At 38.3% G+C, this 16,109-nt stretch overlaps 1 protein-coding gene across 3 annotated transcripts in view; it reads right to left on the reverse strand.

Annotated features, from left to right (window-relative positions):
• Positions 1 to 16,109, reverse strand: part of MIB1 (MIB E3 ubiquitin protein ligase 1) — an 85,412-nt gene that overhangs the window by 18,318 nt on the left and 50,985 nt on the right. For 2 of the 3 annotated variants that reach the window (XM_076329855.1, XM_076329854.1), the window contains exons 13-16: positions 9,010 to 9,142; positions 8,539 to 8,625; positions 5,582 to 5,743; positions 8 to 189 (exon numbers count right to left, since the gene is read on the reverse strand). In XM_076329855.1, coding sequence (XP_076185970.1) covers positions 8 to 189; positions 5,582 to 5,743; positions 8,539 to 8,625; positions 9,010 to 9,142 — 564 coding nt within the window. The remainder of the gene's footprint in view (positions 1 to 7; positions 190 to 5,581; positions 5,744 to 8,538; positions 8,626 to 9,009; positions 9,143 to 16,109) is intronic. The other variant, XM_076329856.1, reaches the window with a different exon arrangement.

Consider the following 16,109-nt stretch of genomic DNA (forward strand, 5'->3'; position numbering starts at 1 on the left):
TACAAACCTGACTTTTTCTTTGTGACATTTAGCCAATGCTTTGCAGAGACTAGGATCAGGGCAGAGGTCGAGAGGAGACTGACCCTTCTTATTACGAATACTGAGGTCAGCTCCGTTGGCTGCCAGGAAGCAGGCAATAGATGCTGCACTCTTCTTCTCTGCTCCTTGAGTGCCAAGTCCCATTATTAACTGAAAGAAAACAGATAGAGACACTCGCTAAACAGTTAGGAATAGTCTGGCTAAAGGAAAACTACTTGACATGCGCACATGCACATACACACACACATATATGTATAAATCTGTAAGCCCAAGGAAGCGTCTCTAGAACTAAGATCAAAACAATTGTATGGTTGCTTTATTTTGAGTCAACTATACTCAACTTTCCTTTAAGGAACTAAAATTCAGCAAGGAATAGCTCAGCTATTGAAGCATTCAATCTCCTGCACACCTATACTCACTTGAACTGGCTGTCCTTCTACATAAGCACTGTAAAGGGCAAAGTCCCAGTGGGTATATTCAGAATACACTTGAAGTATACCAAAATTGCTGAGTTCAGGCAAAATGCTATCACCACCACACTTGGACTGAAAACATAGTTGGGCAACGAAGTGAATGCAAACTTACTTGTAGTCCAGTGAGTAAAGCACCTGCCCAGAAAAGACTTGATTTCAGTTGCCTTCTCAGCCTGGAGGGATTTAAACTCACATACCTGTCCTCCTGTCCTAATCATGTAATGCTCCTTCACCCTTTTACAACTATTACTGTATTAGCGTACCTATTAGGCACGATTCACAGGGCCAGCTAGAAAAATAAAGAGCAAGGCTCACTACCTTAGCCCAGCAAGGAGAGGATTCACCTACTCTGGAGCATTCTGGGCCTGCTCCAACATCTTTTTGTATTAATGCTTGATCAGATAAATTGCAGACTACATATAACATGAAACTGCTGGCACCACTAAGAATCTCTCAGCAAACTGCACTAGACTATATTCAAAGCAACAGCTTTGGCACAGCTGGGACAGCTCCAATTCAAGGAGTTTTAAAGTGCTGAATTCCAGAATTATAAAGGCTTTGACAGTAGGATAGAGGTAGGATTTTGTATGCACCTCTTTCCCATTAATTGGTTTAAGTGCCCAACTTGACTGATGTACATCTTTCTATGCCACTTTCAGTTTGTACAATCTATCCCAGCAGCTGGTCTTCTAAAAGCTGGGTGTCAAGTATCACCCCTAAAAATTAAGTAATTCTGGTTGAATTAACACCCATTTTGTATTTAAAGAACTAGGTGTGCTATTTTAGACACAACAGAATACAGGAATAAATTTAAAATACCAGATACCTGTCACTGTAGCCCTAAAGGTTGCATATCTTGAAGTCTGAACTACGAAGAAAACAGTTTTCAAAATCCCTCTAGTTATTTCCCCCATCCCTCAGAGGTGACTTGTGAAGAAAAAGGCTTGGTTTGGGTCCATATCTTGCAGCATGTGAAGTATGCATTAGAAGTCTTTACCCTGCCTTGATAACTGCAAGATTATCCTTCTCATCATACAGTCACCCAGTTTCCTAGGGAAGCAATTTTTTTACACCCCAGTCTATACGTTTTCTTCTAGTTAGGCGTTCTTATATCAGTATGTATTACTGAGGTGCTACGAGACTCTTGGAGGTCACTTCATGAATTCACAGATACCCACGGTCCTGCATTCTTCCCTATGATCAGGTAAGAACAGTACAGCTTGAAAGACTTCATACCAGGAAAACCAGTAAGTTATGGAGAGAAATTGTTTTGTGGTGTTCAGATCACAGAACATTTTTGTTTATAAATTCAGACTGTTTTTCTGCACATCAATTACAGTATTGGCTGAAGTGAAGCAGAGATTTTATCTAGCTTCAGTCCGAGTACCTTGGACCATGTCAGTAATCCAGCCAAGGTAGCACGATGCCCAGTGAAAGCTGATTTGCTCCGAGGTTGGCAGAGTAGACTTTTTGAAGGCATACCTACACCGAACAATTTGCTGTAGTCCTTTCTTACTTGCTGGGACAGGAGTTCTCTTACCATCCACACTTGCACCTCATGGGCTCTGAGCTGTTCCTGAACGAAACAGCTATTGTGTCTCCAAGAGGAGCTAACAGGATAGTTTGCTTCACTCGGTGTGGATATACACTACGCCAAGCCTGGCTCCTCCACCTGGAACAGTCATCAACATTATTCAAGAAAATCCTGAGTCCTAAAATGCCTCTGTGTGCTGTATGCTTTAAAAACACCAAGACAATATGGCATCCCAAGACACTTCCCTGGTAGTCTGCAACATTTCAGGCACACAGAATGAAAAAAAAAAACCCCAAACAAACCCCAATCCATGCACAAAAATAAACATTATGCCCTAGTGCCTAGTACAGCTGCAGCAAGCCTCCTCTGGAGGGTGCTGGCCCTGAGATACATCAACACAAGCCAGTCCCAGCCAATTCACCTGCGAGGGAGAAGACTCGGTGTAATCCACACAAACAGTATAAATATCATCTAAGTAATTGTAACTACTGAGCTATCTTTGAAGCTGTAAACACCTAACTGACTTCCATTAGAGTTTCTTTAGTTTAAGTTAGGATTTAGGTGGCGGCATCATTTTGAATCTTAAAAGCATTTTAAGGGTCTGAAAGATACCTATATTAAAATAAATTACACTAAACGAGCCTGGGGAATAATACATTTATTTAGAATAAAAAGTACCCTATACCAAGGAACACTGCATCTGTAATAAAGCAACTGAAATGACTTTTTTTGTGGTGGTCAGGACTGTACTTCAGAAAATTTCTCCTCCTCCCAGCTGTACAATCATCACAATGTGCTGGATGAAAAACTTCAACATTATTTAAAGAAATGGGGTTCACCGCTCATAGCACTTGAACACAGAAGTGTTTTTCAGATTGATACCCAAAAAACAGCTGAAGAAACCTGACAAAAATTGTTTTAGTTATTACAACAGCTTAATGTTGACATTCAGAAGGAACTACTAAAACTCAATGCTAATGAACTTATTCCATATAATTCTACTTATGAAATAAGTTCATGATATCAGTAAAAAGTTTGTTTCATATTTTAAACCGTGCTCAAAGGAAAAAGTAACAAATGGTAAAATTTCAATAAAGTTGCTGTCCAACCAACTTTATCAAATATGAGAAACATCTAAAAACCTGCAAGTGAAATTTTTGTTATTTTTCAGTTTATTTAACTGGAAAAAAAAATCGTTATTTGTTAAAGTACTATACTACAAAGAGGCACTCTACGGGGCTCAGTAGTTTGGTATCTTCAGGACAGTAGTCCAAAGTTAATTAAAATTTAGCCAAGCAAAAATGAGCTCTAAAATACTAAATATTTAAGTATCAGATTTGCTATCACATAGACTAAAGGAATCTGACATGTTTTTCCCATCTTTAAAGTAATTAATAAAAATTAATCAAAAAAATACAGATTCCATCAATTTAACTTCAGTCATCATATTCACAAAAAGAAAGCCTTTCTGTTTCCCAGACTAAATTATTAATCCTATTTATCCTCTATTATCTATCACCGTATTTGCAATTCTACACAAGACAAATTACAAATGTGTCCTTGGATAGCTTTAAAGGTCCGATGCCTACACGTATTTTAGCAGCCTAGATCCTGTCTTTTTCTGATATACAATTCTGGGCCAAAGGTGGCTTACTAGTAAAACTGTTTATTGGTAAAATCTAGTTTATAGCATTTTTACATTACCTTTATTTAAATAAAGGTAGATAGGTACAAGTATTGTTCTCATGTCCTGTTTTCCACAAACCAACATTTTCAAGACAGTTTGATCTGCTGATCATCTTAAAGAGGTTTCAGGTATATTTTAGTCAGGCTTTACTCCATCTTTTACATTTCAGCCACGTCTTATGTTGCTACCACATAAAATTAAAATAAGCAAGTTTTCACCTCTTCTCTGGGGGCACGTATCTTCTCTACACCACTTAAACCTCCCAAATTCATTAGTTAGGCAAAAAATTTCTCTGCAGTTAAACAACGTGCAAAAAAATTACCAATAGTTTGATCAAGCTAATATAGAAGCTATTGGTTGATTGTGATTTTTTTTTTTAAACATTAGAACATTTTTAGGTGATCAGAGATACACTCACACAGGGATTTTTTTTGTTTGTTTTTTTGCTGTGGTGTCTTTCCCCTGCCCTTTTTTAAAATTATTATTTTAATAGAAATAAACCAAAAGTGTAATTATTTTTTTTTTTAAACCAAGGATACATCTCAAATGAAACTAGAAGAGAAACTTATTCTTTGAAACATAAAATCCCCCAAAACTAAAATTTAAAAAGGCGGTAGAAAAAAACCCCACTTCTTGTGTTAAAAAACTCAAAAAAACCCAACTCTAGTTTCATTGTGGACACCACTAATAAGATGGGCAACAGAGGAACCTATTTATGAAATGCTGAATCAGAGAAAAAGTATTTATCTCCCGTTCATTCGTTTCACAGTTAAATACATGCACACAAAGTATTTTGGCCACTTCTCACAGAGTCCATTTCAGATCATGGAAACAACTGAGCTGTAATTGCTTTCCTCCTCTCACTTAAAAGGACACAAGCATTTTCTTACATATGCCAGTCATATTTTAAATCTCTTTTCAAAGCTTATTCCAGTGTATTTCAGTGAGATTAAGTAACCAGTCTGAAAAACATCTGTTGTACAGTGGAATTACTGTTTTAAACAAAGGCCTTTTATTAAAGTTCATGGGGGTTTTTTTGAATGAAATGCAAAAAACTTACCACCCACAGTTAAAATTAGAAAAAATATTATGACACTAGTAACTAATGATTCAGCAAATTTGATCTAGTGCCAGGTTACAAGTCTTTAATATTTAAAGACAAAATTGTTGTTTGTTTTTCTCAATCCCAATCACTCCAAATGGAGTTTCTCCTTTGTCTATCAGCAAAACTATAAACTTCATTTTCGCATATGTTGTTCTCACAGCTTTTTGGGTGTGAGTGTTTCTTTTTTCAATAAAACATTTTGACCTTTATTACCTGGAGTTTCTTCAACTATTTCCTTACTACAGCACAATTTCTGAAATGAACTCTGTCAGAAAGAGACATAACAATAAACATACAAAGATTAAGAATGCCTTGTTCTAACAGAATAAACTTTCAGAAGGTTATAGAAGCAGCTAAACAATTAAAGCTACAAAGACATGCAAGATGTTGAATCACAGAAAACCTAATTTTAGTCTTATTCTGTACTGTAATACTGTTTATTTCTCTTTCCTAAAAAACTACTTTTCATTTTTTGGCAGCCATACATGTTTGCTCTGGAAGAGAGATTTGTAGAAATATTTTGAACTAAATAACCCATATTTTTCTTTAACAAAGACAATGACTACACGTGAAAAGCCACATATAACAATATGATTTCTGCCTACACTGCAGTCTAATGCAGAATGTCTACGTAAACTTATGCTGCCAAAAAACAGTTCAACAGTACAGAACTAGATAAACTAGACAAATAAAGAGACAAATGTGCACAGAAAAAAAGGAATAAATAAATGCATTTTATTTACTGTGTTCTTTGATGGCTCCCAAGCAGTATCTACCTTGCCCACATCTTGCATGTCTTGGAGTTGGCGGAGCTGTGACAGGGTGTGGTGTCTCAGGGCTTCATGCAGGGGAGTATCCCCATCTTTATCCTGAATATCCAGCTTAGCACCTGCACGGACTAAGAGCTGAAATGAGAAAAACCAATTTAAAACTCAAAAAAAGCTATTTATTCCTTTTAAAACTCATTTCAGTGAAACTATGGTTTAGAATGCTCTAGGAGGTCTAAAAGGGTTATTCTTTTATCTTGCTACAATTCACAGTTGAGTTTATTTATCTTCCATACTTGGAGCTCAGCCCTCAACTGAAGCATTTATCTCTTCCAAATATCAAGCTTATTTCAGCAGAAGCCTAATGCTTGCCTGTGCTCTGAGGGAGCGCTACAAGAGATGCTATTTTAGAGAATTCTTTCTACTGTCCAAAACCGTTAATTCTTACAAGATAGCCTACAAACAATGTAACATATTACAGCAATATATCAGAAACAGAACAAGTGGTCAATACTTTAGAGATATATATATTCTTTACTATTAGGTTTCAATGACCTCAAAAATCAGCACTTTCACACCATGCTAAACTTTACAACTTAATTTACAGTATCCTCCCATTAGCAAAGTAGTTAAGCATGTACTGAGGTTTATCCTTACTCAGCAGAAGTCATAGAAACCACCGACACTATTAAATACTATCTCAGAACACTTTGGAAAGTAATGAACTGTAAGATTCATATTTAAGGCTAATTTTAGACACACGTTCCAGGTCACATGACATGAAAGCAAGCATAAGGCTGCACAGGCCCTCCTATTCATACTGCCTTTGCATACAGCCCTCCCATAATTCGATGCACCAGAACTTTCTTAAATATGCTGTTAAACAAAACAAATCAACGCATGCTGACAAATAACAATTGACCCTAAAAATTAAACCCTGTCATTATCCAGAAACCTGTAGATAGCAGCTGAGGTTTTAACTTTAGTTTTGAGCTTTTGCTACTCTGCAAAATTCGGGATCAGCAGCAGAGACAAAAGGCATAGCCTAGAAACAGGAATACATCAAGTGGGATCTCCCTCTCCAGAACCTGCATGCTTACAAGGATCTCAGCCTCTTGGAACCAAAGAATCTCAGACTCTAGAAAAGGCTAAAAGGAAAACAGCTTAAAAGGAATTCAGAACTTAATTTTCAAGGAAATACCTGCCTGTAATTGACTGCAGCTTACAATTTTCCCCAACCTTTTCTTCCACAAGTGAAACCACAAAAACGAGATTAATAGTTGCAACAGTCTCCCCCCAGCTTCTTACACTCTCTAAATGGACTTACTCTGGCTCAGTTTTTCTTTCTCATATTCATATCTTCTGTCTGCCACTAGCTATTTACTGCTTAAGAGTTTCTCCTGGAAGAAAATCTGTAAGAGAACTCTTTTCAGAGCAACCTGGAATCCTTGGCTAGCATGGAAATTCAAAGCTTTTGAAGAAGTTAAAGAAAAAAGCAAAATTCAAAAAAAAAGGCAAACCACCACCCTTTGTCATGGCAGCAGGACTTTGAAAAGAACCCTGCTACCTTTGACCACTATTCCACAGATGCCTGAGGGTACAACCCAGCCTTGGAAGGTACCCAATAGGAATTAATTTTGAAATACAGAGCCAGCATATTCTTTGCATGGCTGCATGAGTTATTTCAGGACTTCTCAAAGTTAATCCAACTCTGAAGTATGGATACTCTACAGGGTCATTCACTTAAACGTTCTCAGTAAATACACATACTAGTTCTACATGCCTACCTTCCTGCTCATCTGCTACAGTAGTATTGTATTCCCAGGTACTGTGTCAGTTCCAGAAGGGCACAAGAGCTCACCAAATATAACTGCCGAATAGCTTGCAGGATGCAAGTGACACTGACTAGGAAACCATTCTTTTGGTAGCAAGCAGTTCCAGATATAGGGCCATATCACATGTTTCACTGTAATGGGATCACATCCATCAACCCTTGGAGATGGAGAAACCTTATGGCAAAGTAACACTAAACGGAACCGCAGATATACGTCTGCACGGGCAGGACAATTGTCTGTAGGCCTGAGTAAGAGACAGTTTTTAATATAACATTACTCTCACTCTACAAAGACAAATTAAAAAAAAACCACACAGAGGGCCAAGGCCAGGTTGATGTACTCACTCATAGGGAACATCTCCTACAGCAGTGAGTGCTCTCTCTGAGCCTCAACGGCCCATGCTAGCAATCCAAACACTAAGTCACATAGGTCCCCTATGGACAGTGCACACAGGCCAGAATGGGCAAGCTGTGCCAGACTCCTGTTTCCTGTGCCAGTAACAAAGTTTTGCTAAGTTGAAGTATTAACTTTTGCAAATGTGTGAGCAAAAAAACCCAGAAATAGCATTACTTTCACCGGTAAGGTACTTTTATTACTGCTTATAGCCCTCCCAAGCTAAGAACAGGGAAAGCTACACACTCAGAAGACTGAAAAGTAGTTAAACTTGTAAAAAGATGTTTCACGTAGCTAAAATTTGCAAAAGCTATGAGCAAGAATAATTACTCATACAGCAAGAGGCATCAAAAATGCTATTTGAAGGTCCCATTACAGGACCACAAGACTCAGACAAGTAACAGAGGAACACATTCTCCCTTACTTAACAAGGAGGGATGCTGGAATTGGCAACCGCATAGAGGAAACCATAATATACATGTACAAAAATTTAGCATTCCTGAAATGTCCTTCATATTGCCGACTGACCTGCTGAGCAAATTGGCAGGTTTCTGAATTGACCAAAATTAATCATACAAACACTGAATGGCTACATATTGTTAAATCATTTTTTAAATGTTCATGAAGTACCCATGTCTTAACAGCTACAATCAGCTTGAATCAAGTACCATTAACCATACGGCTTATTGCAAATAAGATACTTACCCTAACAATTTGTGTATGCTGTCGTTCAACGGCAAGGTGCAGAGCAGTTTGTTGGTTAACATTCTGAATATCCAGGTTAGCATTGCCCTGGAAGACATTCAAAGCATTAAAGCATTATCATCCCAGCGGTCCATCTACCGGCAAGGCAGTCCGTTAGGGCACTGAATATGACCCTGAATATGATTCCTAGTTTGGAGATTTGAGAGCAGAAGTGATTAAATACTTTAATTATTCACTGTACAGATGTTGATCCATTGAATCAAACTAGGTGTCAAATTTTTCAGGCCCTCTGCACCATTAGGCCATTGTAATGATCTCAAAGGCAAGTTTGACCTTTAGAGCTCACCACGTGTCCTTTCTTGCTCCATTGCTTCTGCATTGCGATTGCAGGTGTAAAGAAGCAAACTATTTTCACATCAGATGGTTAACTGAAGTGTAACATTCAAATCCTCCTGAGAAAAAGAGTCCTACCTGATGCACCAAAAGTTCAGCCACTTCCACATGATTATTGAGAGCTGCCAGGTGCAAGGCAGTGTAACCATCATCTTTTTTCTCATCAACAATCCATGGTCGTGGTAACTTGGACAACAATACACGCATTGCACTGAAATAAACATGCAGAGATGACATAAATGCACATATAATGTATTTGTTGAATGACAACAGGACAACAGAAACCGTATTAATTCTCAGAAGTACAAAGTAGTAGTAGCTAAAATAACATTAGAATTTTTTCAAAACAACACAAGTGGGTGAAAAGCTATACCGACAGCTCCAAAGCGTAATAATTTCATGTTCAATTTCTTCTAGTTAAAGCATACAAACAAACCATACAATACCCAAAACAGAGTGTGGGAATCAGATTTTTTCCAAAAGAATGTTATCTAGCAGCACAAATTACCTTAAAAAAGGTATTCACACAAATTCTGAAACATAGAAGTTGTTCTCCCTCAAAATCCTTATAGCATCCTTTACTTAACTATTTAATGAGCAAGTTCCACTACATTAGATTTCTTTAAAATCATCACTTTATAAACTGATGCCATTGGCTGTAACAGTTAAGACTTTCAATTTCTGAGATAATACTGGAGTAAGACCTCTTAGGCACAGACCAAATAAATGCTGAAACTGTAAAGCGAGTATTAGTGGAATACTTTCATAACAGATAGTGGCTGAGCATAACAACTCCACCCCACTTCTGTATATGCTTACCAAGATGTCTACCAAAGGAAGGGGATTTATTATCTAACACCTCAAATTCAAGGGTGGGGAAAAGCAACTCGATTACTAGAGTATTAATGCAGACTAAAATCCATGAAGTCCGAAGACTGCGGTGTTAAGGGTATTAATAACACAACGCTAGATAAACAAATTGCTCAATCTTGTATTCTCTCAGAAATATACTTTTCTTAAGTTCACGTGTCTTCACTTAGCTGTTGGAATAGGTAAGTAACCAAACTTAATTCCCTTATCATCTTATCTTTATAAATGGCACATGCTACTCCCTTACGACAGTTCCTCAGAGACAAACTGAAAACCAGAAACTGCTATAATCTTGTGCCAGGAAACCTCTTCTGTCATCTGATCTTTCCCTACCGTTGAAGCAACATGCTATTTACAGGAGAAACAGAGCTTCTTCACAAAATTCAAACTTTAAAAGCCAAGTAATACTAGCTAATGGAAGTGGAACCACTCAGTCACAGAATGCCTTGCAAGGCAGATACTATAATTGAATTAAACAGTTCTTCATTAGCCACCTGATATTGAAAACGTGGGATCTCAATAAGCCTCAGAAATATCCTCATAAAATGAGCCTCTCAGCTTTTACTTAAAAATATTCTCAACAGATAGCAATGACTGCGCTGTCAAGTAATAACTGAGCTCCTAATTTATTCCAATAATCTGTCACCTTGAACATCCACACTGCATAAGTGCTATTCACTCCTAAACTCTCTTTCAGAGTAAGCCAACGAGTTTCCTATAAAACAAACAAAAAAAGCTGTGGTTCTAGGGTAGCTCACTTCAATGAGCCCTCCCGAAAAGCAGAAGTAAGAGTCCATGAGGTCGACTACTGTACCAGTAAGAAAGTGCACTCCTTCCTACACACTGCTTGGATGCTATCCTAACAGACCCTGACTTCTTAAGCATCTCCACGTTCTCTTGCTACTGCACTGAGTACGCAACATAGATCCTCAGTTTCACACTTAATACACCATCCTGGCAGTTGGAGGATAACAGTCACTTTTTTCCCCAGATTCAGAGTGTCTGAAGGAACCACAACTAAGCAACTGCATCTTCAGGCTGCAGGATCACCCAGGCCCACAGGAGACCTATGACCAACTGCTATGTGGAGCGTCCACAGCCAGTCTTCTCTGCAGGCTCGTCCTCTGCAGAGTGGACATAAGCACTTGGCCAGAAGCTGAATGCATTTTACAGTCTGTGGGTTAATCTCAGTCTTTTTAGACTCCATCATAATCACAGCTTTCTTGAGGTAAGCAAATAAATAAGAAACCATTCTCAACCTCTTAGGATTTTTTGTTTTCCTGGCAGGACTAAGCTTCTCACTTCCTCACAGTCCAAATCACTTATAACACAGCAAAACAAGAGAACAACACTTAACAGATTGTACATTGCTCATTGTGAAACATTGCTCAGCTTCTATTCATAACACCTTCTACAGCTCTGTCACACGCTAGGAAAAAAGACTAGAATATTTGGAAAAAAACCCAAACACCAACATTAATTCTTTGAGAGATTCACTTATGCAGAACTTCCCAAAATTAAGGATATAATTTAGTAAAACACAAGTTACCAAAGCTTTAAGAAATGTGGCAAAATAAATGAGTATTAGTTGCACTGATAAACATAATTTATTTAATTATGAAATGATGTCTTTTCAAACCTAGGATATAAATATGTCTCTGGTTTGCAACATCAGAACTGTTTCTAGCTGCTTTAGAGAGGGAGCAAGTCTGGAGCACTGTGGTTCACGTCATAATCTGGACTGTACCTGGGCACACCACCATCAGCTCTTCAGAAAGCTGGGCTGATAAAGAGCACGCCTCAGAAGCACATAATACCAGCAGCACAACAAGCTGGTCTACTTTCTACAGTGGCTTCCCACAGGGTATCATGTCATGTAAGCTCTTTATCTTCACCTGCCAGGCTCAGTGCTTCTAAAGATCCCATAAAGCTCTGGAGTATCTACTGTGGATCATCGAAAAAGCACAACAAAAATTACCTGAAAATTCCTTACGACTGACAGAAGCAATATGACCACTGTAAGTGACCAGTAAAAGGTGGGGCAACAATGACCTAAGAAAAAACCCAAGGTCAAGAAATGTTTTTCCAACTACAACTTGAGGAACGCTATGGGAAGGCACCAACACTCAAATGTGCATTTCTCTAATTATAGCCAGCTTGTCTCCAAAGTAGCTCTAGTCACTAAACAAGGAACCGTCCTAACCAATTCAGATAATATTTTATAAACTTTTCTTCAGTAAGGAAATAAGGAAACTGTCGACTCCACAGATAAATAAAATAAAATTTAAAGTTGTTGTGGTTTAAGCCGGCAGGCAGCTAAACACCACACAGCCGTTCGCTCACTCCCCCCCAGTAGGATGGGGGAGAGAATTAAAAAAAGGAAAAAAAAAAAAAAGGTAAAACTCGTGGGTTGAGATAAAGACAATTTAATAGGACAAAAAAGAAAGGGAAAATCATAATAATGATAAAAGAATATATAAAACAAGTAATACACAATGCAATTGCTCACCACCTGCTGACCGATGCCCAGCCAGTTCCTGACCAGCAGACCTCCGGCCAGCTTTTCCCCTAGTTTATATGCTGAGCATGATGTCATATGGTGTGGAATATACCTTTGGTCAGCTGGGGTCAGCTGTCCCAGCTGGGTCCCCTCCCAACTTCTCGTGCACCCCCAGCCTGCTCGCTGGTGGGGTGGGGTGAGAAGCAGAAAAGGCCTTGACTGTGTGTAAGCACTGCTCAGCAGTAACGAAAACATCCCTGTGTTATCAACACTGTTTCCAGCACAAATCCAAAACATAGCCCCATACTAGGTACTAGGAAGAAAATTAACGCTACCCCAGCCAAAACCAGGACAAAAGTACATTCACACACTTTAACAGATGCATCGAGAAGTGAATATACTTCAGAAACATTGCTGCCATTTCTTTAACACCTCTCATCTTTGAGAGAAAAATAAGAAATTTACTTAATATTTTGTATACTATGAAAAAAATCACTCATCCTAATATTTGCTAGAGCGCCAGCCTTACCAGATCTTCTTTCAGATCTTTTCCTATTTAGTTTGCTGTCAAATACCAGGAAAATTTTCATCTGAAGTTCAACTGTAAAAACATCTGGGGGCTAAGACTGCATCTTGCTTTCATATAAATGAGATGCCTGCTACATTTTTGGATGCTTTTAAAATGCATTGGTCCTACTGAAAAAACAGAAGGACCAATAAAACAAACAAAAAGCTTCTATGTGTAATAGATTTTTATCTTACTTTTCACAGCAAAGCATCAGAGGGCCAGTAACTACTCCTCAGTTGCTTCTGCCTATGCACATTAGAGACCATATTTCTCTCTCTTCCAGACTGTGCTAAATTACTGGACAGCAGGATGGAAGGACAATTTTATGGACATGACCCCTTAAAATTCTGCAAGATATTAATATCCTACAAATGGCAAATTCTTTTATGATGCTCAGTGGCTGCATCCTCCTCCTCATTAGCTGAGAGGTAGTTTCTTTCAATGCACAAGATCCTGTTCCTTCACACTGCAGCCTTCCTTCCTACAGCTATTCTATTTTGCAGGATTTTCTAGAGCTGCTGCCAAAATTTTGACAACTAAGTGGCTACCATTCAGAACAGTACTCACTGGAACAGGCATGCATTGTATCATAAAAAGTCGTATTACTGAATTAATGTTGCATGCCAATTACACAGTAATTCTTGATTCAATTTTCCACACAAAGTATTAAAGAAGAAGCCAAGTTGTACTGCTCCGTTTTCAGGACCACAAGACAGATGTGGTCTTGAAAACTTGCTTTCATCTTGTATACATTAAAACAGACCACAGACTACTTTCACTGTAATTGTATTGAAAAGATCAAGAAATCAGCCAATCTAACAGTAACCCTGACCATGAAATCAGATGAAGAAAACTCTTCAGACTATCATCCTCAGTGTATTCAACTGTTACAGATTACATGGCTAATTGAGTAGCTGCAAAGATTATTGATAAGATGCTTAAAACTCTTATTGAAACACTGAAATTACATCATCACTATGCTGTTTAAAGATTATTACTGAAGCATTACTAATGAAAAAAATTTTGTAACAGGTAAGCTTTGGCATTTGTTGGTCTGCAGTATTTTCAGATTAGCAGGAAGCAGGTAAAGATTTTGTGCCTTTTTCAGTTGGATGATCTTCTGCAAGTTCTGAAATTTTCTAGATGGGACAACAAAAGAAAAACTTCAGTGAAAATTTTTGAGGAAGTTGTCTGTAAAGCTTTGAAGGGGGTGAGGAAACTAGTTCTTCTTTCATGGGAGCTAAACACCTGCTCAGTGGAAAAGGTAATGAGAAAGCACGTGTGTATAGGGGGCTGAGATCAAGGTATCTGTTGCCCTCCCAGGCCCAGCTGTTGGGGGTACAGTGACTTATAAAGCCCACCATAATTCACATAATTCATCCCCATAAAATGACAGTCCAGGCTCTAGTTAGAAGTGATTTGGTAGAAGAAACACCCGTTTATACTGTGTTACGTTTAATTTGAGACATAGAAGTGCAACAGCAAATGCTGCTGCTGAGTGCACCTTCAATTTGACCTTGCCACACAAGGTTTTGTTGGTTTTTTTTAATTCAGGTTTTTAGAGAGTCTGGAACCATGGCTCAACATATATGAATGATGTATTTAAATTATAAATAATAGCAGAATGCAAATTCAACAGCATGAATTTTATATTTGCAACATAAAATGCATCACAGATCTGAACAACTAATTCATTTTTAGCCACATACAGCAGTTGTTTCAACACCAGTTACCAACATTAGACATACCAAAAAAAAAAAAAAAAATCATTGTTATGACCAAAATTTTTAACATATGGTACATTATTCATTATCAACCTACCTATAAAATCTCTTTCCTTATGCAGTATTTTACTCATAGAATTTTTACAGATGCTCATCAGCATTACCTGAGAACGACGCATACAATAATGGATTTATTTGAAAAACCTACGAGATCAAAGTATTTGTAAGGAAGATGAAACTAGCGCCTCGTTGTATAAAAAAGATTCCAGATTTAGCATTCTTAACTGCAAAGGCATCCTTCCACCTTGCTTATAAAAATATATAAAGAAAAACTAGAGAAGATTCTCTGCTACCAACTGCACTTTGACTGCAGAATGATTTAAACGGGGAAGGCTGGGGGTTTGTGGGATGGTGGTGGGGCGGTTTTGTTTGTTTGGCCTTTGGGGGTTGGTTTGTTTTTTTAAAGAACAGATACTTTGGCATAAAAAAATAGAGAGGCTACTTCACAATCAGCATAAGCACATTTAACTTAAATTGCTACTGAAAGAGACAATCCCACTCTTCCCTGCGCTTCAATTCCTGCGTTATGTTGGCTCTACAGACACGTCACTGTCTAGTGAGTGAAGCAACCTGCCAGACTCTCGATTTGGCAAGTTTGCTTTCAGACAGATCAATGAGATAACCCAACTTACCCTGCAACTTCATGATCACTAGAAGTGATAGGAATAAGGAAGTTATGAAGCTAGAGTTGCAGGGAGGGCAGACTACCCTTTCCAGAAGCACAGTCTTAGATCAGCATAAACTTATCAGGAATCATATCTCTAGGGGTTGTAATGATTCAGTGCACTTTCTACTACAAGTTTCTCTACTTCCCTGCCATTCTCCTCCCTCAGGTCAGCTTTCCACTGTCCAGTGTGACATGTTTTCACAATATATTTTACAGCAATCCGGGCTTGAAGTATTCCCCCCCACACACACACCCCTTCTTTTCCACTTATTCCTACCCCTGGCTCAGCTAAGCCTGTTCATCTGTTTCCTGTTATATCCTTAAACAGTTGGAGGAACAGATCTGAAAGACAGTTTCCATTGCAAAGCTTTCTTGTAAGGCTGCATAATACGACATGCATTTTAAAACACAACTAGAAGCAAGATTACTTTTTATTAATCCCATTCTTGTCCACCTCTGCTCAAGAAACAAACAAAAAAGTGGTCTTAACACAGCATCTAAAAAGTCACCCCTTTTTCTTGGATTATTTCTTATACAGAAGAGTACTCTGAGCCTGCTCGCTGTGAAGCCAAAGAAATATCTGTACCAACATAGTGCAAGAAGTAACACAGGAGCAGGACAGTGCTATTTTTGGCAACAATATAAGTGCACATCAGCACACAACTTCAAGCCAAATCAGTTCCCTGATCTGGTTCACACCACACCACACTCCTCGCTGTGCAGCACAGGGAGTTACGCTGGAAGAACGAAAAAGGAAGTATCCCTCAGGAACAAGTAACAAAGAACAGA

The sequence above is a fragment of the Aptenodytes patagonicus genome, chromosome 2 (genome assembly GCF_965638725.1).
Source record: "Aptenodytes patagonicus chromosome 2, bAptPat1.pri.cur, whole genome shotgun sequence".
NCBI classification, from domain to species: domain Eukaryota; kingdom Metazoa; phylum Chordata; class Aves; order Sphenisciformes; family Spheniscidae; genus Aptenodytes; species Aptenodytes patagonicus.